General features: G+C 43.3%; 2 protein-coding genes across 2 annotated transcripts; both read left to right on the top strand.

The window, feature by feature from the left end:
• The first annotated feature begins 3,297 nt into the window (after nt 1–3,297).
• LOC147296973 (plant cysteine oxidase 5-like) lies at nt 3,298–7,641 on the top strand. The gene is made up of 8 exons (XM_086229883.1): nt 3,298–3,305; nt 3,816–3,951; nt 4,675–4,759; nt 4,924–5,087; nt 5,270–5,417; nt 6,600–6,692; nt 6,854–7,057; nt 7,153–7,641. Exons 1-8 carry the CDS (start codon nt 3,298–3,300, stop codon nt 7,269–7,271), a joined length of 957 nt encoding a protein of 318 aa, XP_086086009.1. The 3' UTR covers nt 7,272–7,641.
• A 3,885-nt stretch (nt 7,642–11,526) lies between these two features.
• Nucleotides 11,527–26,845, top strand: LOC147296972 (uncharacterized). Its single transcript, XM_086228906.1, has 6 exons — nt 11,527–11,674; nt 12,686–13,151; nt 13,341–13,417; nt 13,573–13,609; nt 25,922–26,412; nt 26,563–26,845. Exons 2-6 carry the CDS (start codon nt 12,806–12,808, stop codon nt 26,767–26,769), a joined length of 1,158 nt encoding a protein of 385 aa, XP_086085032.1. The 5' UTR covers nt 11,527–11,674; nt 12,686–12,805; the 3' UTR covers nt 26,770–26,845.
• Nucleotides 26,846–27,543: the final 698 nt, after the last annotated feature.

Below are 27,543 nucleotides of genomic sequence, written 5' to 3'. Positions count from 1 at the left end.
ATAAACTTAAATATTTAGTAATTAGTAATTACAATTGGTGGGATATTCCAGTTGGGATAACTGTAGAATTGCTCTATATCTTCAATTCCCCTCCCTAATTAAAAAAAAAAGTAATTACATGTACGGAAAAATGTGGGTGTTTGTGTTACTAACTTACCATTTATGTTATTATGATACACATATATTTATAATGTACATATGTTTATATTAATAGTATTAGTCATCTTTTTAAAAATATATATTATATGTATCATACTAAATAAATGATAAAATATATAATATGAAATAAATTGGCATAATTTTGGAAATATTGGATCGGAATGCCTTCGGAACATTTCGGAATTTTTTGGATCGGAATTCGGATCGGAATCGGAATTTACATAAACATTCCAATTCCAATCCAATTTTTTTCGAAATTTTCGGATTTCGGCATTTTCGGATTCGGCAATTTCGGATTCGGAATAAAATTGGAAATTTTCGAATAGGAATCGGTCGGATTCGGATTTTCCAATCCAAATCACACCCCTACTAATTAATTAATTTTAGAATATTAATCGTCGAATAAAATATGAAAAGCACTCATTTTTCTTTAGTCTATACTGTTTGATTGTATATGAAAATAATAAAGAAAACTCTTTTATTCCCAACAAGAAATAGAGAAAAATCGTTAATTGAATTTCTTTTATAATAATCAAAATAATATAAGACTTATGTATATGGATCAACTAACATAACTTGTTTTTATATAAATCGTGCACTTTTTGGTGAAAGTTAAGGTAGGCTAAGAAGAATTTAAATTAAGACACCACATAGACACAACTAATTAGCCATTGATACAATTATTTCGTTCTCTTTTGTTTCTCAAGTGTTAATTTAAAAGTGAAGTCATAACAGTGAATTGATGAGGTTGGATTTTTTGTGCTAGCTAGCTGTTAAGCCATTGATAAGGTTTAATACTGGAATTTATATATCGGTCAACTAGCTAGTTAATTATTTCCACATATATGTGTAAATTTATTTAGTACTTATCGGCTGCGTTTGTCAAGCTGGACTGTATTGGATTGGACTATTCTTATGAATTATGTTAGATAGTGTTGGACTGAAGTAAGCTGGACTAATATTATCCTGTGTTTGGTGTTGCGTTGGACTATGAAGCTGGATAAACTAAATAACATTGTTCTGTGTTTGGTGCATAGTCGAACTTAGAGGTGTCAAATGGGTCGGGCCGGCCCGAGCACGACACGGCACGGCACGATTAAAATAGGCACGGCACGGCACGATTAAATGGGCCGGGCTGGGCCGAAGTTTTTAGCCCATCGGGCACGGCACGGCACGAGCACGACACGGGCCAAGCACGGCACGAGCACGGGCACGAAATGGGCCCGAATTAGGCACGACTATTTTAACATTGTTTTTTCTATTTTTAAAGAACTTTTCAACAAAAATATTCAATTTTCATGAAAAATAATGTTAATATTTAATTATAAATAAGAAAAAATATCATAAGATTAGTTTTATCACCATAAAAAATAAAAATAAAAATATGTCCGTGGGCCGGCCCGTTTAAGGCACGGCACGAGCACGAATGGCCCGCGGGCCATAGGCCGTGCTGGGCTTAGATCTTAACTATATGGGCCGGCCCGAGCACGGCACGAAAGCACGATGGACTCAACTTAAACGGGTCGGGCCGGGCCGGGCCGGCCCGTTTGACACCTCTAGTCGAACTCGAACTGAACTATAATTATATTAATTTATAAATAAATAAAAGATATTAATTATCAAAATTAATTTTAATGCCTAAAAAAATAAAATTTATTTATGTATTTTATTAAAAAAACATGCTTTTATAACAAAAGTCTCACTCCCAAACACTACCATTTCAGATAACAAATTGTAATTGATAACAGATAAGAAGGCAAAGCAAATAGAAAAACTCACTCCCAACCTCCCAGGCCGTCACTTTCACTCCCTCCCTCATTTATCTCTATTTCTCCCTCCCCAACGCCATCCTTCATCTCCTTCTTATCTCACTCAAACAAAAAACCAAAACCATCATCTCTTTCTTCTTTCTGTCTCTGTCTCTGTCTCTCTCAATCTTTTTTTCTCTCCGTGCCATCTTCTCCTCCTATGTCGCTGATGATGGTGTTCCAAAATCAGAGAAGTCGACGACCTCCGCTGTAGACCATTCTTTTCCGACGACGTCGTGAGTCCCTATTGGTATCAACTTCTTCCTCTCATCGAGCTGGACCCAAAGGTGGCTTTTGATCATTCATCGGACCACCACAATTGCCGAATCGAAGCTCCAAATCCACGACCTCACTCTGCCAATCTCCGGCGACTTCGACGGCGGATGGCGACGATCTTCAATGGGCTTTTCTCCTCTCTTTCTGCTCTTTCCATTGGTGTAGATGCATGTGGTCAATTGTGCTCGAATCAAAAAGCCCCAAATTGCAGGAACCAATTTTGGTGTTCTGATTCGCAGGAACTAGTTAATCAACAAATCAATTGCCTCTGTTTTGGTCTTTCTGAGTTGCAGGAACAAGTTCTTAGATAGCGAGGTTCCTTTAGCGTTAATCTGATTCTTAGATAGCGAGGTGTTTTCATCCCTCGCTATTTACCAACCCACAATCCGGTGTTTTAGAAGGAGCGGTGCTAAATAGTCTCATTTAAAATACTACCGAGCCTTAGCAAACATGGGTTTATTGTGTTATTTAACACAGTCCGTGGAAACAAACGTGGCCCTCAAGTCTCAACTGCGTACTCTCAAGCTTTCATTACATTAATGTACTCAACTAATATTCTAAACTCTCTACCAACTTTCAGCAGAAATGTATTATAATGCTTCTATTCACATCACCTAATTTTCTTATTATACCTTTTTTTTCTTCTAAACTTCAAAATTTAATGGTTTTTTTTCAATTGTGATACATGAACTTTAGCCCTTATCCAATTTGGTATATGAAATATTACTTCTAATTTTATATCCAATTTTTTATTTTATTCTTTTTTTTTTTTGTTAAGAAGAGGCAAAATTTTATTTTATTCTAATTTAATTTATAATGTGACTTCCCTCAAATAATATTTAATCAATTTTAGTTATAAATTAGAGGCAAATTTAAAATTTTGGAAAAAACAAAAGAAAGTTTAAGATACTACGCGAATCAAATTGTGAATGTATTTGAATAACTTCCATCGCAAAGCCCAAATCTTAAGTTTACGAGTGGGCTTACTGTCCAAATAGAGAGTGAGACTCGATCTGGTGGCGACAGCCACAGTAGTCCATAACGTTAACATTCTATGACGAGGTAATCAATTAAATTAAAGATAATATTTGGATCACTCATCATTTAAAATTACAAATTTGGTAATGTTGGCGTATAATCAGAATTGTTCATTTTTTAGATTATCTATGAAAAAAATTAATTTAATCGAAAATTATTTGATTATATAATTATTGTTAATTAAATATAAAAAATAACAATTTAATTAAAAATTAAAATTTTTTTATATTTAATTAACAATAATTATATAACTAAATAATTTTAATTAATTTAATTTTTAATAAATTATTTAAAAAGTAAACAATTTCCATTATACACATCGTCAAAATCGGAATTTAAAAAGGTGTGGGATGACTTTTGGCCCAACATTTGGTTAATTTAATGATTAGTAAAAAATGAGTACATATGTGAGAGAGAGGGGGTTGGAGGGACGAAGCATCGTTCAATCATTAATGAAGTCGAATTTTTTTTTTTTTTTTGGCCAAGGAAGTCGAATTTTTCTTAGATGTACAGTTTTTGATTGAAAGTTTAAAGCTTGACATCTGACGAGAGAACATCTGAGTCTATCTATTTCCCAGAATCTGAAACGCTCCATCTTATTATCAAGCAAAAAGGGAAAAATGGTCTCACTGTTGGTCCGCCATCCATAGAGCTCCCTCACAGTTATCAGGTGCTCTATATGCCTGCCTTTCCTTTTCTTGCACACAGCACACACCCACTCTTTCTTTCTCTGCCCCTTTCTGTTATAGTTTTTTGTATATTTATACTTATATGGGTCTGTTTTTTATCTGATTCTGAACAATCCTGCTCTTGAAAGAAGGGTTTTTGGTGCTCTGATGCTACTGTAGGCTGTAGCTCACTGATTCCATGTGATTTTTTTGTTTCTTTTATTAATATGTTAATTTTGTTTATTCTGAAATCTGAATTGGGTTTAGCTTGTTTAATTTCATTCTCATGGTGTTTCGTTGTTTGCTCACTGAGAATACTGAGAAAAGTATGGGAAGTAAAATCATGGTCTCTATAGGCGGTTTGCTTGATTGATTTGAATTTTCAGGACTCAAAAAATGCATCAAGAGTTGATGCGTAAATGGGTGCTTGCAATTTGTGTAATTTGGTGTTTATGTTATGTTGGTAGGTTTAGGTGCTACAAGCTTAAATTTAGACGGGGGATTCATTAAACTACCATGCATATATATTGCTGTTCTCTGGGATCACGTAGAGCTGGATTTTGGAATTGTTGCCGAGAAAGGAAGCTGTTTTTCAATGCTATCTTGTAGAAAAAAATTCGACCCAGTTAGTTCTTAGGAATCGGATCTGATTCACGTTCGTACTGCATATTCTGATTGGTCAATTGGTTGAATACCCCGTTCCTCACATCATGCCCGTGGTTCAGAAATTGTATGATGCTTGCAAGGTGTCCTTCTCTACTAATGGTCCAATATCAGAAGAAGCTCTAGAAAAAGTTCGTGCTGTTTTAGGTGGGAGGATCGATATATGCTTTTGTTTACTTTCTTGACAAATTTTAATCATGGACTTAGATATTAGTCTGTAGAGGCTATTTGCTTGCACTTGATCCAAGTCCTGGTTTCTTGGTTTAAGGATACATCTATTGGTTTAACACTTTCGTATAATGGTATTCCAGATGAATTGAAGCCTTCTAATTTGGGTCTCGAACAGGAGGCACAACTAGCGCGCGGATGGAAAAATTATGTTCATGGTAGCAATGGCAGAAAAGGGCGTAATGGCACTCACCGGTACCCACCCGCTATCAAATATCTGCACTTGCATGAATGTGATAGATTTTCAGTAAGCAACTGGAATATGATGTTTCAACATATATTTTGATTTTCTAATAGATATTTATGTTTAAGCTTTCTCTTGACTGTGGTAGATTACTTTTTGTTATTTATTTTCTTTTTTCTTAATTTGCAAAATCTGGAAGCTGTATTTATAGTACAAGCTTTGAGATACTCTTTATTTTCTTGCAGATGGGAATCTTCTGCATGCCTCCTGGCTCTATCATACCGCTTCATAATCATCCTGGAATGACTGTTTTGAGCAAGCTTCTTTATGGTTCTTTACAAGCTAGATCATTTGATTGGCTTGATTTACCTGAGTTTTCTGATCTATCTCAAGGTGCTGTGTCTATCTACATTAGAGTAGTTCAAGTCTGTACAATGCTCTTATATTGGTGATTTGAGTTGATGTCTGAAATACATGCTTGCTTTTCTCAGCATTTAGTTGTCTTTTAAACTTTTAACAGGTCAGTAATATGGTTTTATTTGAAGGAATACCTGATATGGTAATAGAACTAAACTATGAAAGAAGCTATGGCAGTCTTCATTTTGATTAGGTTTCATCAATTTTCATCATAAGGTAAATTCCTATAAATAAAGATGCATGTGAAAACCTTTAAAATTATAAGATGTTTCTTATGTATAGAAGCACTTGGATTAATTAGTATACATCATAGACATGATGCCTGACTCTCATTTATGAGATTATAAGTAGATTAACTCACTACTGATAGTCTGATAGTTGTGCCCTGCTGCTTGGTTTGTTGGGTATTATAAGATAAGACATTTTCTGAAATACATATAGTCCCTGAATGGGGATGCCAGGACAGTATACAGTGATAATAATTGTTTGTGGCATATTATATTTAAGTGATGTGAGCAATTGCTGATATCATTAAACATTTAAACTAGTATCATACCAGTGCACTTGCTTATATTTGGAACATTAGAGGAATTTGTTAAGACATTACTACCTGCATTCATTGAAATGACTGTAGATAAACAATAGGACAAACATAACTCTTACATAAAGATATGGTGGTGCCCATTCTTATAGAGTATAGCTTCATATGGCTTTTTGTTGCGACTCTCCTTGGAATGGTTTGGCTAGCTCAACCACCATGTTTACTTTAGTGGATATAGAGATAGGAAGATTTATAGCATTCGGTTGGGAGATTAAGGGTTCATTGTGAATATTATTGTCTTGAATGTATATTTGGTCTTCAACTTTTTATTCTTTTGCATATTTTATTTTTCTCTTTTCAATTTTAATTTCCTTCGGTACTTGTATGCGGGAGTAACATCCCGTTGGCGTTTGTCAGTAAATTTTAAGTAGCTTCTTTACTATTTGTTGTTACTTAAGTTAAATGCCTATAAGAATATAACTGTAAAAGAGTATGAGAGAATGAACTCATGATCTATGGTCTAAGATATCAGATTGTCAAAATTGTTGAAATTAATAAATCATATACTTTTGCTGTATCATCTTACTGTCCACTTATTGACCATGGATGCTTACTAGTATGCCCGTGGTTATCATCAAGAAATCAGTCAATTGATGCTCTACAATTTCTCCAATTGCCTTATACACAACAAGATTACAAATGGCCTACAGGTCTTGAAAATATTCATATTTTCACTTGAAAATTTTGATTCTCATTTCAGTTCTTCTTATTATGTAATAAATAACATTTTTTTTCAAAAAGACTTCGCATTTACCTCTTTTTTCACTTTTGGGGAAAATGATTTTAAGTTTTGATTGGTGGGAATTTACAGCAAGACCTGCAAAGCTTGCACGAGATTGTGAAATGAGTGCACCTTGTGGTACAACAGTTCTTTATCCAAATAGTGGTGGCAATATTCATTGTTTCAAAGCCTTAACACCCTGTGCTCTCTTCGACATTCTTTCACCTCCTTACTCATCAGAAGATGGGCGACACTGTTCTTATTTCCGAAAGTCCCCCCAGAGAGATCTTCCAAGTATCTTCCCTTCCTTGCACTCATAGATTGTTTTTATGCACTCATGTATTTTCTAGAACTAAACAGTCTTCTATTCTTCCTTTTTTCATCAAAAGGTCTTGAAGAATTGTCTGACACAAAATCTTCTGAAGTTGTTTGGTTGGAAGAGTTTCAACCTCCTGAGAACTTCGTAGTCTGCAGGGGTGTGTACAAGGGCCCCACTATTAGACATTAAAAGAGATTTTTTACTGGATGCACAATAGCATTAGTTGCTTGGCTGCAGAAAGGAGGAGCCTTTAAGGAGATGGCGGTGGAACCTTGGTGGTCAACTGCCTTTGCAATGTTACAGGTTTTAGCTAAAGCAAGCCATTCAATTGTACATATTTTGGCTTGGTGGTGAATGCTGATTCAAGGACCTTGTGGCCTATAAATCCTTGTTGTGATTCATCTTTTTATCAATAATAACCAGCATTACGTTTATTTATTTCTTTCAATGTTGGGCTACCTTGTAATATTCCTGTTGGTTCTTGTTTTCAAAATTAGGTAAATTGTTTGTCAGGCTACATTGCTTGCAATATATGAACAACTTGTAATTCTTATAATCAGTTGGGATATTGACTTCTCAGAAGGTCATGAACTACGTGCTCAATTTAGATAGACATGCTAACTAGTCTATGATTTTCAGAGCCTTTCCAGATGATTGGAATATAATTATTATGGTTTTTTTTTTTTTTTTTTGCTGAGCCAATTTATTAAAGAGCCTATAGGTTCTTCACAAGTGGGGGTTGTATTCGGGCATGGTTTTCCTCAATTGTTTCCAAGCTCAGGCTCTGTAAGATTAGTATGGGTAAATTCAAAAAAATATATAATAACAAAATCCAAAGGCTCACCACATGTTTGTCAGTATGTCACCTCTGATCTCTCTATCTCAGAATCTCAGATCATGAAGTGCCCATGTCGGCGGCGCCTCTTGTGCCAACATAGATCTGCACATTTAGATTCTGTTTTACTGTCTTCATATCTACACCAATAATACAATGAACATATGAACCTCATCTTCAATTTTTATCCATATTGAAGCTGTGAGGTCAGCTATATAGCAACGATGTGTTTTGGTGTCTTGACTTTAGCAATAGTCTATAGATGAGGCCTAATATGCATTATGATTTTTTTTGGTCATCTAATTTGCATCATGTCATCCAAGTCCCTTCTTTAATTTAACCATCACTATTTTATTAACATGTTAGAAAAGTTCATCTATGATACAAATACCACATAACCCATAAATTGGTTTACAAATTTATACTCTAATAAAAAATCCGTCAAAATATAAGATTAAAAATGTATTCACATATCATACATGTCTGTACCATAATTTATTTATTTTTTTCCGTTAGCTCTAAAATAATGTACCAAAACCAAAAGGAAAAAGATAAATGTACCAGCCTTTACACTTTTGTATTTGAATCAATCTCATGGGCAGAGATGGATTACAAAGGTGAAGAACTAAGATCTAGCTCAGCTACTTGTCTTGGCATTGCAGCGAATCCATTTCCGGATAGTTGTCTCTCTGTTTTAGTTTGTAGTCTGTCTCCCTTTGATGCGGTCGACCATGCATTACAAGAGTACAAGAGTTCCATATTGTCATTTTCCAATCACCACACAAAGTTGTGTCTCCTATTTGTGAGTATATATATATACATGGGTCCATTATAAACATTAATACCACATGCCAGTCGTTCAACACTAGCTGATACATATATAAAAGGTTAATTCCTCTTATATTAAAGGAACGGTGGGAAACAGACACTTACATAAATCAATAACATTTTGATTTTTTTGGTCAGCCAGTTCACTCATTAATTCGATCTCAAGTCAATGATGGTTACCAATCCATAAAGAAAATTTTGAAAATGATATTTGGCTATCTTCACCTATACAATCATAAGAAACAAACAAACAGAGTAATACCCGGACATGCATGATTAATATTAAACTCCATTAAAATAGTATAAGCAGACATGATTCTCCTTTATGGTTGAATTAAAACAAATATTCTATTCTATCAATAATAAATAAATATTCTGTCTGACCCATTAACTATTTTAAAGACCATGATATTGCATAGTGATGCTAGCTCGCTAGGTTGGATGTCTCCATTGTTGAAATTATATATTAATAAGAGAAGATAATTAATTAAAAGATTCTTTGTATAAGCTTAAAAAGAAATTGAAATTGTCAACTCGATCCCAGGCATACGTGAAGACAAAAGAGCAAATGCTTTTTTTGAAAATCTGATTGGATCGGACAACCGTCCAATTAGGTTAATATATCAGAAACCGATCACTGATTGGTTTAATTACTTTTATTCAATTAACCCACTCAAATCGATAAACGTACTGATTTGAACCCAAATTCTAGTTTAGGGTCTTAGTCAAATGAACGAAATTGTTGAAATGATTCCTCCTCTTTCCCAAAGACTATGAGGAGGAACGTACTATTTGTGACTTGTCACATAACAGTCCAAATTCTCTCTGGACGCCTTGGAAAGTAAACCACTTTGGATGGGGGAAAATAATAATTATAAAACTCTAAACACTAAGAAATAAAAACGATAATGTTTTCTGATAAAAAAAGTCTGTAAATCTGAATCGATCATGAATTGTGTTTATTCTTGACATCTTATATTATCAGAGTGTATTACAAAAAAATATTATTGTTTGTATATATAGATCGAGTAATGTCTCCTTTCTTTTTCGGAACGGATCAATTGCTTGAGAATCTATTTACAACTGCATGATGAGGTTTCTGCACCAAAAAAAGAGTAGTGGCTTCATATATGGTTTTTGCGAAGACAGTGTAGAGTGTAGACAGACTTATGCCAGCTGCTGGTCCGTACGTTGTAATTAAGATGCATGTGGTGTATATAATTGGTAGCAGTACTACTAGTCTACTATATATATATCAACTTAAATAAATCAGCTGGAACTAATTACTAATTAATTAAATAAACGCTGCGCTGTCTAATCAGCTAGCTTCTGATGTTTTTTATAACCCCCCATCTGCATATATAAATTATGATTAGTTTGGCACAGAATATCATTTGCGAGGCCAAGAAGTTCAATTAGCTTCTTGCCAATAAATTATATATTCATTGCATATATATATATATATATATTTGTCATGAAGAAATTGTGAGAAAATTGACTTTAATTAACCAGTTAGGGTAGTAGTCAACAAATGAACAAAGTAAGTAGTGAGGGACTAGCTTCTTCCTTTCTTTTAAAAGGAAGTAGTCTAATATTACTGCACTTAGTCAAACAGGTAGGTCATGATAAAAATTAATCCCCCCTTCCCCTAATACATCATTGGAATAATGATGTAAAAGCATGCATACATGCATCTTTAATATATATTCTTTCATTTTCTTTTATTCATATAGTATATCACGTAGAAGTTGAAGTCATTGTTTCAACTTCTAGATCATTTACTCATATTGTTTAAAGTATATTTAATTAATTTGTGTGCAGATCGATGTGCATTATATACCTAGCCTGCCCTGCAGTATATGAAATGATGAATGTGTGAAATCAATTAATTTGCAGTTGGAAATGTCACAATGAGATCGAATGGTCGATGCCATTTCTTTTAGTTTCATTAGGCGCATCAAGTCCCACCAAAATTGACTAATTAATTTCAAGATAATATTTCTCACTCACCAAGCATGGATGGCCCCCACAAAATTTGAGTGTTTATATGATAATGAACAAGCTTCTTCCTTTACCAATAATGAAGTGAAAGCCACATGTATATATAACAAAGAAATTATAAGTGCGTGCTCAAATCGAAGAAACGTACATAGGGACACAGGAAAACAGGTGCATGTTGGTATGCGAAAAAAGTCCAATTTTAGGTGGGAAGAAATTCAGAGAGTGATGACATAAGAGGCCCCACACCTTTCCTAATTAATCAGTAATTATTAATTTATTAATTGCAGTAATCAATAAGACGAAACTTACAGAACAAAACAATGATTTGATTATCATTAATAACCCAATAGGTTGGAGAGGAGTCTCTTCAGAGGTCAAGTACAATGCAATTAAGATAATCACGAGCATTTGTGTCTCTGTGTATAGCTAGCTATAGAGAGAGAGAGAGAGGGAGAGAGAGAGAGAGCTAAAGAGAGATTTTAATTAAAAGGACAAGCTAGCTAGTGTGGAAACTGAAAAGGAGGAGCGAAGAAGAAAAGGGGGGTCACAGCTCACATGATTTCCATTAACAGTCCAAGGTGGGAGCAGTGAGCAGTCTCATGATCTATTGATCGATCTGTATCCATATATACATAATTATGTGAGTATGAATATATACATACTGATACTGCATTTATATTTAAAGATCGAGCTACCACAAGTGGATTGTCCCAACTCCCAAATTCGTTGCTTTTAACTGTTTTTATGCCATCAAAGTCTTAGGATATTGGATGACTTGATTCCGCTTTTGAACTAAATTAACAAAAACATCTCAAAACCACATATCAACCCTTCTCTCTCTATTCCTCTCTCTCCCTCTCACGTACTGCTGATCGATCAGTTACTTGGTAGAAAGGATTGAGGCACCTACGTACTTTCACCACCAATGGTTTGTATATAGCTAGCCTTGTGATAAATTAATTGCTAGCTAGCTAGCTTTCTTCTCTACTTATAGTTTTAGCTTTTGTGCTATTATATGCATGATTTCTTTTTTAACCAAAAAAATTAAGATCTTATGCTTTGAATATATGTAGTCCATATGTCATTTGGGTATAATTCTTCCATTTCCTGGGGCTATTAATCCCTCTCAAGATTATTTATCAATGGTTTAATTTCTAAGGAATTTAATTGGAAAGCAATAAAACGTAGTTGTCTGCCCATTAACTCTTCAGTGAGTAATTCTTAATTAAAAGTCATTAATTACCATTTTTCAGACTAGCTCATTCTTTTCTTTTCTTTTCGTTCTTTAATTTTTATCTCTTCTATTCTCTAGCTCTTTTTTCTTGAATCCCTGCTGGCTCGATCATCCCTAGTTTTCGAGGATAATAAAGATCATGATTTTTAATTTTTGGGAGGTATATATATATATAAACATGTAGTAGCTAGCTATATATTTAGATCAAACTTTTACCATATATAATTTTTCGTTGGATAATTTGTTTTGCAAACCTCTAATATTGACACAGGCCGGTTCAGCTTCTTAATTTTGAGTAGATAGATATGTACCTCTGCCCTAATATTCATTTTCATTCAACTATGATTGTCTAAAGATAAGATTCTCTTGATCGAAAAGAAAAAAAAAAAAAAAAACCCTTAATGATACTATGGAAGACTATACAAACATTAGCACTACTACTGGTACGTTTAAAGTAAAAAGTGTACTAGTTCCATCAAAGAAACAATATATAAATTAAGGACCATAAAAAACATGTAATCAAAATTTAGCTTAATGTGTGCAAATTTGAGACTATATATTGCAGAGCTAATAATTTTCTTATTTTTGATTTTCGTTCAATGAGAATCTAATTGCATGTTAGGGAACATCCTCACATCAGTTAATTAAACTCATAACTAAGCTTAATTAACTCACAAGTTTATGGATTTGACATATCTTTTTCAGCAATACAGCAACCTAGCTAGCTAGGTATTGGGAAGTAGCTAGGTAGCTGGCCGGCCTGAGGAGGAAATTACTCATCATCAGTATTGGGAAGTAGCTAGCTAGCTAACTAGGTATCTGGCAATGATGGATAAGCTAGAATTTGGTGAGGAATTAGTAAAGAGTAATGGGATTAGCGAGGAACAAGCAGAAAACACATCAGAGAGGTCTAATTCCCAAAAATATTCATCCTTTGATTTAAATGAAGAAGCTAGCATTGGTCATGACAATAGTGATATTATCAATGCTAAGGTTGCTGATGAACTCAGTGTTGAAGATCAAAATGGTGAAAGTAGAGCCCAAAGTGAAGGAAATGCAGGGAGAGCTAAGGTTAGGCATTATGTACGATCCAAAATGCCTCGGCTGCGGTGGACACCTCAACTCCACCTTTCTTTTGTGCATGCTGTTGAAAGATTGGGTGGCCAAGACAGTAAGCTTCTATATATCATATATTATGTCTTTGGTTATGAACTCATGATCAAGAAGAACTCGTCCGACATATTGCACGGCTTAATTAATTAATAATAACATTTGAAAGATTGACATGCAGCTTAGTATTACACTATTACTTCCTTTTTTAGCATTAACTGTTGTGCTCTTTTTGTTATAATTGGTGTAGGAGCAACTCCCAAGTTAGTTCTTCAGCTAATGAATGTGAGAGGGCTTAGCATTACCCATATAAAGAGTCACTTGCAGGTGCTAGATCGTACTCTTTCTTGAAAACTAATCATATTGATCTTAAATCAGTATCTTAATTCTGATCATTTTTTCCTACCTTTTCGGCTTTTCCTAATTAACTAATTAATTAATTAATTTCTTCAAATCATGCATGCATTTCCTTTATCGATCAGATGTATCGAAGTAAAAAGCTTGTTGGGAATGGCCAAGGTACGTAAAATTTGATCTCTCTCTCTCTCTCTCATAATTTTCCTAATCATATATGATAAGAAAATGTAAGTGTGAAACAGTGAGAAATTTATTCATGCAACAATGTTTATTTATTTATTTTTCCAATCTATAGTGTTGATGCAAATTCTCGTAAGGTAGATGCAACAACTTAGATAAGTTGACCTGGCTGATCAGGTGCTTTGTTGGATGATGAAGTGGATGCTGGTTGAGATCTTCCTGTAGACAAAAACAAGATCAAAGGAGATGGACCGGTGTGGTACCAGCCAAACACACTCCGATGATGAAATCAGTGGTGGTGTTTGATGGTGGGTGAGGAAGAACAAAGGAAGAACTTGGGAGAATGGGAAGAACAAGGCAAATGTTCTGGGTTATTCTCAGCAAGTTGGGTAGGCTTTTTTTTGTAGAAGGGAATGCAAGTGTTTTTGCGTGTATATTGGTGGATTGCTAGGTGCCTCATTTTATGCATATGTGGTGTCTTATATAGGCAAAGGAAGACTTAATGATTAAGTTACCTGCCTGTGAATGAATGGTTGCCAGAGACCCACGCACCTGGTTAGACCTAGTTGCATGCTTAGCTGCTTGCTTCCTCAGCATTCAATGCTGCATTGAATGCTCCATTAAATGCAAGGTTTGGAAGGTCCAGGTAAACTGCCCAGCAGTCATGAATGCAAGCCTGATATTCTATCTGTCAGAGGATTGTGTCAGGTGCATTCAAGTGTGGCGGTTCGTCCTAGCGTGATCTTCCTGGGAATGGCGGCGGAGAGCCGAGCCGAGCCGATACGAACACATGTTTTCATGTGAAGACACGAAGTCCATGTGTGGTCGGATCGGGCATGGGAATCCAGGCCGAGCCGGTCCATAGATTGGAGTCTTTCCGAGCCCTAACTGGTCGACGCCAGAACTCGGAAGGAAGCCGTCTCTTGTGCCGAGCCGAGCCGGGATGATCGTGGGAAGATGGACACTGGACCCCATGGAAGATCATCGGTTCGGCTCGGACCGAACAAGGAGGGGCGGTGTGGAGATCCGGTCTGAGCTGGTAGAGGAAGTGTTGATCAGTGATGACGTGGAAGTCAAAGTTTGACCACTGAGAATCAACTCCGAGGTGGATGTTTGACCAGCCACGTGTCGAGCTGTGATTGGCTATTCGGGTCGATGTGGGTTTTCCCACAAACAGGAGTCCCCCAGCTTCCGATCCGAGCGGGCAGTGGTGGATTGGAAGTTGAAGTGTAATCCCAAAGATGGCGTGTTCGCTTGGTCCGAGCCGAACCCTACAAGCCCATGTTCCCGAAGATCCGAGCACATGACGACTTGTGATTGGTCAGAAAATCTCTGGGACAGGTGAAGGGACGTTTGATTTCTGCATGGGGGAACGTAAGGGTCACCTCATTATGGGTATTTTTTGAATGCTTGACAGGTGTCAAGATCTGGCATTTGAAGCGCCAGAAATGAAGGGCTGAGATCGGTCTGCATGGGGGTATAAATCATGCTTTTCTCTCTCTTCCCTCACACTTTCATCTTCAGTTTCTTCCTCTCTCTGCGAAACCTCTCTCTCTCGCCGCGAATTTCAATCTCCCACCGCCGTCTGAGAGGTTGTCCGATCCTGATTTTGACTAGACACGGTCGCGGGCGAGGTGGTTCCGAGTGTGTAAGGGGCGGAGACTTTGGGCGGAGGAAAACCAGTAAGTGATTCTCCTCCTTTCTGAGTTTTTGTGTTTTTCGGGTTTTGGGTGTGTGTTCTTGAGAGTTCTTGAGAAAAACCACTTTTTGATTCAAAAAGCAAGAGAGAGAAAGGTGAGAAGGTGTTTGTAATGTCCGAGACTGATTCAAGTGGTCGGCTCGGCTCTGGGGAAGCCTTCGAGGGAGATAGTGAGGCTGAGGTGAGCCGAAGCCCATCTGCGGGTGAGGCCGAGCCGAGCCGAAGCCCACCTGCGGGTGAGGCGAGTTGGGACGGGTTGTCCGAAGAGTTGGACGAGGCCGGCTCGGCATTGAATCGCAATCCGGGTGGAGAGCGCCGAGCCCGAGGGGATCAGGAAAACCCCGAGATATTGAGTTCCGACTGGGAACAAGGCACGGCCGAAGGAGGTGATGAAGAGCCTCTCGACGTCGAGCCGATCGCCACTATCCCGAGCACTCTTACTTCAGGCTCGGATGGAAGGGATAGGGGTCACGAGGCGTCGACCTCGGCTCAGGGGGTGACGGGGAATCCGATCGACCCGGACTTCTACGAGGAACTGGCGTGGAAGGCCGATCAGATCCCCAATGAGATGACCGAGTACCATCTCAGGGATTTGAGGAATAGATACTCAGTCCCCGACTCCGTGCTGATGAGGTTGCCGAGCGAGGGGGAGAAGCCGAGCCGACCCCCGATAGGATGGGTGACCATGTACCCGGAGATGTTTGAGAATGGGGTTCGGCTTCCCCTGCACACCTTCCTGCAGGACTGGCTTGCGACGATCGGCGCGGCGCCACACCAGTTGAACCCGAACGTGTACAGGATCATCCTGTCCATGCACATCTTGTGGCACAAAGTGCACAAGTGTGTGCCACACAAGGATGTCCTGTTCTGCTCTTACGCGCTGAGGTCGAAGAACACTGAGCTCGGCTTCTACAACCTGCAGGCCTACTCGGGGCCATTGTTCTCGGGCAACCCCTCCTCTCAGAAGACCTGGAAGAGGAGATATTTCTTCGTCTCCGGGGATTGGGAATTCTCCGATCCGAGCAGACCCACCACGGCTCGGGTTCCGAGAGCTTTTAGGATCCCAGGTGGGCAACGGAAGACTGGGGCTGATCCGAGGGCAATTTATATATATTTTGTAGTGATTGTATGTGTATTTTGTGGCTAACTTCTTTTGGTTTCATCCTTGCAGTCAGCTGGGGCAAATATAAACTCCGAGGCGAGCTGAAGGATCAGATCGCCGTGATCAGAGATTCGCCGACCGAATACCTGTCCACCAAGTTCCTGCTCGGACCGACTCAGATCAGGTTAAGTGGGATCTCCTGGTTTGTACCCAGGTGGAATCCGAGAGCGGAAAGAGGTATGAATTCGGCAGATCTTGAGGCTCGGCTCAGGAGGAAGGCGGCGAAGAGTGTCCAAAGGAGAGCTGCGGGGCGGCCCCCTACCGAGCCGGTCCAGGCTCCTGCCCCAGCGGCAGCTCAGCCTAGATCTCCTGCGCCGAGACCGGTTCGGCAGGCAGAGAAGAGGAAGGCCTCCCAGGCCGAGGCCCCGGTGGAGAAGAGGGCTCGGGCCGAGCCCGGCGGTTCTGGTGTCGGGACGTCCGGTTCGGCGCCCCTGAAGGCGGTGGAGGTAGACCCCGGCCTCGAGCCGTTCGTCACGGGCCTTAAGCGCGTGATGACCGCGAGGGCGCAGGAGGGGCTGTGGGCCGATCATGGCGAGCCGGGCTTCAGCCACCAGGCTCTGATCGCATCCCGCCAGGCCATGTTGGTAAGTCTCTTTTACTTCGGACTTTGTCCATTCGCTCGGTTCGGATTAGTAACGAATTTGCCTCTCTTTTTCTTGCAGCTCGCCATGAGGCAGTTCGAAGCTGCCAAAGCCGCCGTCGATGCCGAGGCGAAACTGGAGAGGTTTCGGGCACGAATCCTGGAGCTAAAAGAGAAGCTAGCCGAGGCCGAGCGGACGGTCGATGCCGAGCGTGAACGGTCGGAGGGTCTGCGGTCCAGGCTGGCCGGGAGGGAGGAGGAGGTCGCTCGGCTCAGTAAGGAGCTTGCCTCTTCAGAGCAAAAGGTGGCTGACCTGGGGCAACTTGCTGACCAGCTCCAGCGGGATGTTGATGAGGCTGAACGAAGGGCGGCCGAGTCTCGGCGTCGAGCTGGGCTTCCAAGCGCCCAGGCACTGGCTGATGCCCACTTTGATGGGTATCAGGAGCTCTTGGAGGCGATCAAAGCGAAGAGGCCGGACTGGGATGTCTCATTCCTCGGCGAGTCCGATGACGAGGGGGAAGATACCCAGGGGAGTCATCAGGATGAGCTTCCTCCTCTTGATCGCCAAGTCCCCGCAGAAGCCGAGCCGACTCCGGAAGACCCTCCACTGCCTGCGTACGAGCCGACCCCGATCCCCCCGGCCCCCGAATCCGATCCCAACGCTGAGATGCAGATCGGCGGGGTTGAGGTGGTGCAGCTTGGCGAGGAGACGCCTGAGGAGTCTACCGAGCCGGTCCAGGAGAGCCCTGCCGAGCGGTCTGCATGATAGCTGATTTTGCTTAATTGTAATGTTTATGTTTTTATATTTCTTCCCGAGCCGAGGTGTGGCTCGGGTTTGACTAATTTTGGAACAGATTGTATTTGGTTTTATGTTACTTATTTATCTGTATTTCTTTTTATGATACAAGTTGCTGTCAGTTCGGCTCGGGAATTAAGCTAAAAGACAAAACTAATAACACATGGAAAAGAAAATGATAAAAGTGAAAACATAATAAGAACAAAGACATTTTGAGATCGGCTCGGCATGCCGATTAAAATGAAAATGAATGGTGATGATAAATTAGAACTTGTCTTCGGATCAGCTTGATAAGCATAACCAGGATAAGTAAAAATATTTTAGGATGGGCTCGGCATACCCATTGAGATATTTTAGGAATGCAGTTTTTTGAGAAAAATATTCAAACCTACTTTCAGATCGGCTCGGCATGCACGATGAAAGTTTTGGTTGGAGTGTATATTTTTCTTTTAGAAATATCCTGTTGAACGTTAGGACTGTAAGAAGTCGCTTCGGCTCAGACAGGGATTTTTATAGACCTGATAAGTCTGTACCATGCCGAGCATTGGGCCGAAAGTGGCGCGCTAGTTCGGCACGGGAGTTTATAGACCTGATGAGTCTGTAATATACCGAGCATCGGGCCGGAAATGGCGCGCCCGCTCGACACATGAGTTTATAGACCTGATGAGTCTGTAATATGCCGAGCATCGGGCCGGAAATGGCGCGCCCGCTCGACACATGAGTTTATAGACCTGATGAGTCTGTAATATGCCGAGCATCGGGCCGGAAATGGCGCTTCGGCTCGGCACATGGGTTTACAATTTTTTCGAAGGAAACACTTAGATCTTTCCTCTTTGTTAGAAGTGTATAGGAGTAGAGTCCCCAGTGTTTGCTTCGAAAAAATAAAAAAAATGAGTAGAAAAAATGTTCATCTTTTCATTGATTGGAATGGGTGTTAGGTCGGACAGTCCCCGATCCTAACTACATTTTTACTGGTAATAAGTCTTCAAGTGTTCAGCGTTCCAGCTATGCTTGAGAGGCTTCCCAGCCAGAGTGGCCAAGTTGTAAGTGCCGGGCTTGACTATGCCCGTAATTCTATATGGTCCGGTCCAGTTCGGATCGAATGAGCTCTCTTTGATAGCAAGGGGATTCTTTTTCATGACGAGATTGCCCAATCCGAAGCTTCTGGGTCTGACCCTTTGATTGTAATATTTGGCTACCCTTTGTTGGTAGGCGGCTCGGCAGAGATCGGCGTCGGTTCGTCTCTCCTCGATCATGTCCAGGCCGAGCCGAAGTCCGGCGTCATTGGTCTCCGGATTGTACGTGCCGGTCCGGAATGAAGGAGTCCCCATTTCGACCGGGACGACGGCGTCAGTTCCGAACGCCAACGCATAGGGAGTTTCCTTCGTGGAGTTGCGATAGGAAGTTCGGTAGGACCAAAGTACCTCTGGCAGGAGTTCAGGCCAATTTCCCTTAGCCTTATCTAGTTTAGTCTTGAGGGTTTTCTTGATGATCTTGTTGATGGCCTCGACCTGTCCGTTCGACTGCGGATGGTACGGCGCGGTGAAGCGCAAGTTGATGTTCAGACGTGAACAAAAACTCCTGAACTTCTTGCAGTCGAACTGCTTGCCATTGTCCGCAATGATGGTGTGCGGCATGCCGAACCGGCAAATGATGTTCTTCCAGACGAAGGTCTCCATCCGTTCGGCTGTGGTTGTGGCCAGGGGCTCGGCCTCGGCCCATTTGGTGAAGTAGTCGACTGCTACCACCGCCATGGTGACTTGCCCTTTAGCTTTCGGCATAGGACCGATCAGATCGAGTCCCGACTGCGCGAACGGCCAGGGGCTGGATATGGAAGTCAGCAATTGGGGAGGTTGATGGGGAACCGCGGCAAATTGCTGGCACTTGATACAAGCGCGAGACAGATGATCTGCGTCCTTGTTCAGCGTTGGCCAGAAGTAACCCTGTCTGATCGTCTTGTAGGCGAGGGTTCTTCCTCCCGAGTGGTTTCCGCATATCCCCTCGTGGATTTCTCTCAGCACATCCTGACCTTCTTGGGGAGTGACACACCGCAAGTAAGGTAGGGAGAAACTCCTCTTGTAGAGCTGACCATCGATCATGCTGAACCGAGCCGACCTCGTTTTGATGAGACGTGCTTTATCCCTCTCTGGGGGGAGGATCCCGGAGACCAAGTAGGTGATGATCGGCGTCATCCAGTTCGGCTCGGCCTCGGTTTGCATAACCGTGGCCTCGGTTTCGGCGGTGCTAGGTCTGTCCAGGATTTCGACTGGAACATGCCTGGCGGATCCGGTGTCTGTGGCCGAAGCCAGGCGCGCCAAGGCGTCGGCTCTGCAGTTCTCTGCCCTCGGGATTTGGGATATTCTGTATTCGTGGAAGTTTCCAAGTAGCAGACGAGTCTTCTCGAGGTAAGCAGTCATGCTAGGCTCTCGAGTCTCATACTCTCCCAAAATCTGATTGACGATTAGCTGGGAGTCGCTGAAGATGTTTAGTTTGATCGCGCCGAGCTCTTTTGCCAATCTGAGCCCGGCGATGAGTGCCTCATACTCTGCTTCATTGTTGGATGCTTGAAATCTGAAACGAAGAGCATACTCCATCACAACTTGTTCTGGAGAGATCAGAACAAGCCCGGCCCCGCTTCCCATGGCGTTGGAAGATCCGTCCACATAGAGGGTCCAGGTAATGAGATCAACCTGGTCGCGTTCGCAGATTTTGTTCGGATCAGCTGCTGCTGGCATAGCGTCGGCGCGCGGTGGATCCTCCGTCGAGGTGGTCGACTCACAGATGAAGTCTGACATGGCCTGACCTTTGATGGCCGTCCTGGGACGGTAGATGATGTCAAATTCGCCGAGCTCGATTGACCACTTGATGAGCCGACCTGAAGTCTCAGGTTTTGCTAGGATTTGTCTGAGCGGCTGATCCGTCAAGACAACGATAGAATGAGCCTGGAAGTAGGGTCTCAGTTTCCGAGCCGAGCTGACCAGGGCGAGAGCCATCTTCTCGAATTTTGGATACCTGGTCTCGGCATCGGCGAGGGCTCGGCTCGTGTAGAAGACGGGGTGTTGTACACCGCCGACCTCCCTCACCAGGACCGAGCTGAGAGCCGAGTCTGAAACAGAAAGGTAGAGGAAAAGTTCTTCACCTTCCTCTGGTTTGGATAAGATGGGAGGTTCCCCCATGTGCCTTTTCAGATCTTGAAAGGCCTGCTCGCATTGGGGGGTCCATTCTATGCTCTTCCCTGCTCCCCTTAAGGCTTTGAAGAAAGGGAGGCACCGGTCAGTAGATTTTGAGATGAACCGGTTCAGGGCGGCAACTCTTCCAGTCAGACTCTGGATTTCCTTGCGTGTCCTTGGGGACTTCATGTTGATCAAAGCCTGGATCTTCTCCGGATTGGCTTCAATCCCCCGTTGGCTGACCAGGTAGCCCAGGAACTTTCCTGACCGAACCCCAAAGATACATTTGGCTGGGTTCAGCCGCATCTGATACTCCTTCAGGACTCCGAACATGTCTGAGAGGTCCTTGACGTGATCGTCCGCCTTGATGCTCTTGACCAGCATGTCATCCACGTAAACCTCTACGGATTTGCCGATGGAAGATCTGAACATGTGGTTGACCAGCCTTTGATAGGTGGCTCCGGCGTTTTTGAGGCCGAAGGGCATGACCTTGTAGCAGTACATGCCGCGATCAGTTATGAAAGATGTGCCTTCCTGGTCGGACTTGTGCATCAGGATCTGGTTGTATCCAGAGTAGGCGTCCATGAAACTGAGGAGCTGATGTCCTGCTGTTGCATCGACGAGCTGATCTATTCTGGGCAAGGGAAAACTATCCTTGGGACAAGCCCTGTTCAGATCGGTGAAGTCCACGCACATCCTCCACTTCCCATTGTTCTTTTTCACCATGACCACGTTGGCGAGCCAGTCGGGGTAGTTGACCTCCCGGATGAACCCGTTGTTTTGCAACTTGGTTACCTCTTCAGCCATGGCGGCGTATCGAACCGGGTCGTATGACCTCCTCTTCTGACGGACCGGTTTGCATCCCGGGTCAGTGTTCAGCCTGTGGGTGATCACGTCAGACGATATGCCTGGCATGTCATCGTAAGACCAGGCGAACACTTCCGCGTTGGCACGGAGGAAGTCAATTATGGCGGAGCGCTGCTCGGGGCTGATCTGAGTCCCCACTCGGACGAGCCGATCCGGTGTCTCGGCCGAGATCGGCACTTCCTCCCAAGCCTCGGCGGGGAGGGGCCGAGAATCTGAGCTCGGCTCGGAAGTGAAGTCGAATGTCTCCGCCCTCGGCCACCTGCCCGAATCGGCGATAGAGTCAAGCTCCTGCGAGTTCGGCAGCTGACCCTTCTGCTTGATCGAAGCGGCGTAGCATGACCGAGCCGAGCACTGGTCTCCCTGAATGACAATGCAGTCGTCGCCCACCGGACATTTGATGAGAAGGTTGGCGTAATGGACGATGCAGTCAAGGTCGACTAGAGCCGGTCTGCCCAGAATGATGTTGTAGGCTGACGGCCGCTTGACGACAATGAAGTACGTCATGCAGGTCTTCTTGATCGGCCCCTTCCCGAGCGAAAGGGGAAGGTAGATGTGTCCGAGGGGCTGAACCACTTCTCCCCCGAACCCGACCAAGGCAGGTGTATCGGTCTCCAGCTTATCCTCGCCGATGCCCATCTGCGCGAACGCAGAGTGGTAGAGGATGTTGACTGAGCTCCCTCCATCGACGAAGGAACGCGCGATGGTTGTTCCGGCCACCTCAGCCACTATGACGACCGGATCATAGTGGGGGAAGATGATCTCGTTTGCCTCGTTTGGCTCAAAGGTGACCGGTGCCCAGTCCTTCCGCTGTCTTTTGGAAGTGCTGGGCTGACCCGCCTGGATCGACAGGGACTCGTGTGCTTGAGCCGCCTGTCTGACATACTCCTTCTGGGATCGGTTCGAGTTCCCCACGAAGGTTGGTCCCCCCCCGATCGATCCGATGGCAGCATCCTGGACCTCGATGGTGTTGGTGGGCTTCTTCGGCGCGGCCTTGGGTACCCTAGGCCCACCGGCCAGGAATTGATTGATCTTACCCGCCCGGGCAAGAGTCTCAATCCCGTCGCGGAGGGCGTAGCAATCACCCGTGACGTGGCCGTGATTGGAATGGTATTTGCAGAAGACGTCCTCCTTGATTTTGTCTGGGGGTGGTCCCTTGATCTCCCTTGCGACTGGGAGTTGGTCCTTGACCTTGGAGTAGATTGTCTCCAGACCGGCGTTGAGGGGAGTGTACTCCGTGTACTGGACAAACTTGGGTCCCTTGCCCAGAAGTTGGCGTGGCTCCTCGGTCCTGGTCTTCTTGGGTTGGACCTGGGGTTTGGGACTTGCGACCTCTCCCTCCTTCCTCTTGGCCGAGGTCGGCCTGGGATTCAGGGCCTCCACTTGAGCATCCCACTCCTCAGCCCGCGCCCACTTAGTGGCTTCGGCAGAAAGCTCATCGTAAGTGGAGGGAGGATTCCTCATCAAGTGGGAACGGAGTCCCCCGGCGTGCAGGCCTTGCATGAGGGCATTCTTAGCTGACCTATCGTCGCAATCGTCGCACTTCGTATATTCGATGTTGAAGCGGATCAGATAGGCCTTGAGGCTCTCCCCCTCCTGCTGCTTGATGAGCGACATATCGTTCAAGTTGTAGAGTCGTTCGGATACAACCCGATATCTCGCCAGGAAGGCCCTCCGGAGGTCGGAGAAGGAGTCGATGGAGTTCGGTTGGAGGGTTCGGAACCAACCCCGAGCCGAGCCCTTCAAGGTCGAAGGGAAGATTCTGCACTTCGTGGCTTCAGATGCCTGGCGGGCCTCCATGGCGTATCTGAAGCTGTCAAGATGGTCGTAGGGATCCTTGGTCCCGTCATACTGATCCATCTTGGGGGGCTTGGTGTCGCGGGAGACCTCAGCATCCATGATTCTGCTGGTGTACGGGAGGGGAAGTTCCTCCCCGTGGTCGGCTCTACCGGTATACCCCCTGGAGACCTCGACATGTCCGAGCCGATCGTGGACGCTTCGGATCTGGTCCTGGACCAAAGTCCGAACAAGATTTTCCACATTGGGCGGGGTCGGCTCGGCCGCATTTTCCCCTGAGCACTCGGCCTGGTTGCCGAGTCTCTCACTCACCGGCTGACGAGTGAGCCTCTCGCTTGCCGGTTGTCGATCCGACATGATCATGGTGGACCCCAGTCGGTCGCTCACTGATCGCCTCCCCGAATAAGTTCCTGATGGGGAAGGATCCTGACTGGCGATAGGGCCGAGTCTATTCCGAATCGGGCCCCTGGTTTCGGCCGAACCGGCAGGACTGTTGGCCCCCAACCTTGATTGGGCCGGGGGTCGTCGATTTGTATTCGGGTCGGCACGGTCTCCGCCCGAATTCCTGGGGGCACGTTTCCCGAAAGCCGCCTGTTTTTGCTGAAGAAGACGGTGGGCGTTCAGGCATTCGGCCTGTTCGGCCGGGGGCATGTCCTCGAAGCCCGGGAAGACGTGATCCGAGTCCTGCTGATCGGTCTGGTCGTTCGGCTCGGCAGGAGTGCTTTGCCGAGAAGGAGACGGCGAAAGGACCTCCTGCTCGGTTCGGGTCCGGCGTGATCGGAAGCCCGATCCCCCACTATTCTCAAGTTGAGCACGGTGGCGTGCAAGTTCCCCGGCCAGCTCGGCCTGTTTTGCGAGCAGCTCGTTATTCTGCTTCAGGAGTGCATTCTCAGCGGCCAGATGTCGCTGACTCTCCTTAAGGAGTTTGTGAGCGGCTCGGATCTTGGAGGAACCTTTGGACTTTGGCGTCCTGGGGAGTTGTGCTCCCCTCGTTTTCTCAGGTGTCTCAGGCTGATGTTGTTCATCATTCTGAGACGCTCCTGAAGAAGAACTGGTGTCCCGAAATATGGTAGTCATGATGACTTGCGTGGAGGAAGAGCTTAGCGTTTGCGGTGATGAACACAACGGCTGAAGTCAGCTTCCCACAGACGGCGCCAATCTGTTGATGCAAATTCTCGTAAGGTAGATGCAACAACTTAGATAAGTTGACCTGGCTGATCAGGTGCTTTGTTGGATGATGAAGTGGATGCTGGTTGAGATCTTCCTGTAGACAAAAACAAGATCAAAGGAGATGGACCGGTGTGGTACCAGCCAAACACACTCCGATGATGAAATCAGTGGTGGTGTTTGATGGTGGGTGAGGAAGAACAAAGGAAGAACTTGGGAGAATGGGAAGAACAAGGCAAATGTTCTGGGTTATTCTCAGCAAGTTGGGTAGGCTTTTTTTTGTAGAAGGGAATGCAAGTGTTTTTGCGTGTATATTGGTGGATTGCTAGGTGCCTCATTTTATGCATATGTGGTGTCTTATATAGGCAAAGGAAGACTTAATGATTAAGTTACCTGCCTGTGAATGAATGGTTGCCAGAGACCCACGCACCTGGTTAGACCTAGTTGCATGCTTAGCTGCTTGCTTCCTCAGCATTCAATGCTGCATTGAATGCTCCATTAAATGCAAGGTTTGGAAGGTCCAGGTAAACTGCCCAGCAGTCATGAATGCAAGCCTGATATTCTATCTGTCAGAGGATTGTGTCAGGTGCATTCAAGTGTGGCGGTTCGTCCTAGCGTGATCTTCCTGGGAATGGCGGCGGAGAGCCGAGCCGAGCCGATACGAACACATGTTTTCATGTGAAGACACGAAGTCCATGTGTGGTCGGATCGGGCATGGGAATCCAGGCCGAGCCGGTCCATAGATTGGAGTCTTTCCGAGCCCTAACTGGTCGACGCCAGAACTCGGAAGGAAGCCGTCTCTTGTGCCGAGCCGAGCCGGGATGATCGTGGGAAGATGGACACTGGACCCCATGGAAGATCATCGGTTCGGCTCGGACCGAACAAGGAGGGGCGGTGTGGAGATCCGGTCTGAGCTGGTAGAGGAAGTGTTGATCAGTGATGACGTGGAAGTCAAAGTTTGACCACTGAGAATCAACTCCGAGGTGGATGTTTGACCAGCCACGTGTCGAGCTGTGATTGGCTATTCGGGTCGATGTGGGTTTTCCCACAAACATATAGTAACATCTCAAAAATCCGAATCCATGCATGTAAGGGATCATCATCAGATATCTGGCATGCTAGCTGATCTGCACCAAACAATCAACCCTCGTCGACATGTATACTTCAGAATGGAGAACGGTGGCATTGTTTTAGCCACGAGTACTTCACACCACCACACCCAACCTACAACTACCACACCAACTGTGTCCATATACCCTAGCCAGTTTCTTGAGGAAAAGAGGTGGCCCCCATTTGAAATGATCATGAATAATAACAAACAATGTAGGTGTAAAAGAGTTCCTTCCAAAATCAATTGGTCAAATAATTGTAATGGCTCCCAATCTGATCATCATCTAATGCATCATATCTGCACCCCACCAAGGTTGATCGAGGAGGAAATCCACAAATCAAGGTCAACAGAGCGCAACCTTGGAGAGAACAGTCCACCAAATTCATACAATTCCAGTACCTACAGACCAGACTTTGAACCCCATTTCAGGCTTGATCAGGTAAGTTTTTAACCAATATTTATTCTAAATTTCTAATGACACCATTATTATTTCTAAAGTCTAATTTATGTTGATGTTTCATTCATATTTTGTTTCTATATATGTTCATCCAGTCATGATCTAATATTTCTACGTGAAATTATTACACAGGTAAACGAAGAGAAAATTTTGAAATGCAAGGAATGGATGCCAGATTTGGAATTGGGTCTGAGCCAAGGAGTTGAAAATGATCAGGACGAGATTAAGACTCATTATGAAACTGCACAAAGAGTTAAACAAACTTTAGACCAATACAAACAAGCTGAGGAGATCAGTAGCAAACAAGAAATTAGCACTAAGCTCTCTCTTTCTCTTTAATTATTAATCGATATATATATATCCCATGGTACGTACTACTCAAGAATGCAAATAGCTAGCCAAATAGAGGCATCCAAACCATGAAATCAAATCCCAGTACACAAATCTTGTAGTCAGGCTACATTGAGTTTAAACTTCTTAACTCCAGACTCCTGAGACTATGAGATGAAAATAAAATTATACATTTATACGAGTGAGATATTGTTAATTATACTTAGCTTGTTTTAAAACCTTTAATTACAAGCGTAGTTTTTTTTTTTTGGGAAACTTTTTGGTTTGTACTCTTTGACCACTTTTAGTGGGTAATAAGGTTTTGCATGATAGATGATACAGCATTTCCATGCAGTGGTGATTCGAAGTTAAGAGATAGGGGGCGGTCATCGTGATAAAAGTATCCACTTTTGTTTTTGGTCAACCAAACAATGAATAGGCATTTAGGTACTCAGGAATGGGCTCTCAAAGTTGCCCAATTATAGAAACTTTTAGATCGAGTTATGAGTCCAATGGGCTCTTAAAGTTGACCACGAATCCATTAGAAGCGTCTAATGGTCGCACGGTCCACATATTAATGTGGGCCTGATGTAGCATGGGCCGTTGAGAATGCTCGGGTGAGGAAAATATACCCAATAGACGGTTCTGATAAAATTGATGTGACGGTAATCAAGGCTCAAGGCTGTCACTTTGGCGATGTGCGATCTTTGCCATTGGTTTGTAACCAAAGCGAGAGCTGCACATCGAAGGTGAACATAGTTGGGGAACAGAGTACAAGTAGGT

This window comes from Dryas octopetala, chromosome 1, assembly GCF_963921425.1.
Source record: "Dryas octopetala chromosome 1, drDryOcto1.1, whole genome shotgun sequence".
Lineage (NCBI taxonomy): Eukaryota > Viridiplantae > Streptophyta > Magnoliopsida > Rosales > Rosaceae > Dryas > Dryas octopetala.
The sequence above is the reverse complement of the archived record's forward strand: the minus strand, read 5'-3'. Positions and strand labels throughout refer to the sequence as shown.

What these genes read in the sequence shown, in the direction of transcription:
- LOC147296973 (XM_086229883.1), top strand. An exon ending in AAAAGTTCGTGCTGTTTTAG is followed by an intron (nt 4,760 to 4,923) that starts GTGGGAGGATCG and finishes ATGGTATTCCAG; the next exon opens with ATGAATTGAAGCCTTCTAAT. An exon ending in AGATTACAAATGGCCTACAG is followed by an intron (nt 6,693 to 6,853) that starts GTCTTGAAAATA and finishes GGGAATTTACAG; the next exon opens with CAAGACCTGCAAAGCTTGCA.
- LOC147296972 (XM_086228906.1), top strand. Translation starts at nt 12,806, where the DNA reads ATGATGGATAAGCTAGAATTTGGTGAGGAATTAGTAAAGAGTAATGGG. An exon ending in AAGATTGGGTGGCCAAGACA is followed by an intron (nt 13,152 to 13,340) that starts GTAAGCTTCTAT and finishes TAATTGGTGTAG; the next exon opens with GAGCAACTCCCAAGTTAGTT. An exon ending in ATATAAAGAGTCACTTGCAG is followed by an intron (nt 13,418 to 13,572) that starts GTGCTAGATCGT and finishes TTTATCGATCAG; the next exon opens with ATGTATCGAAGTAAAAAGCT.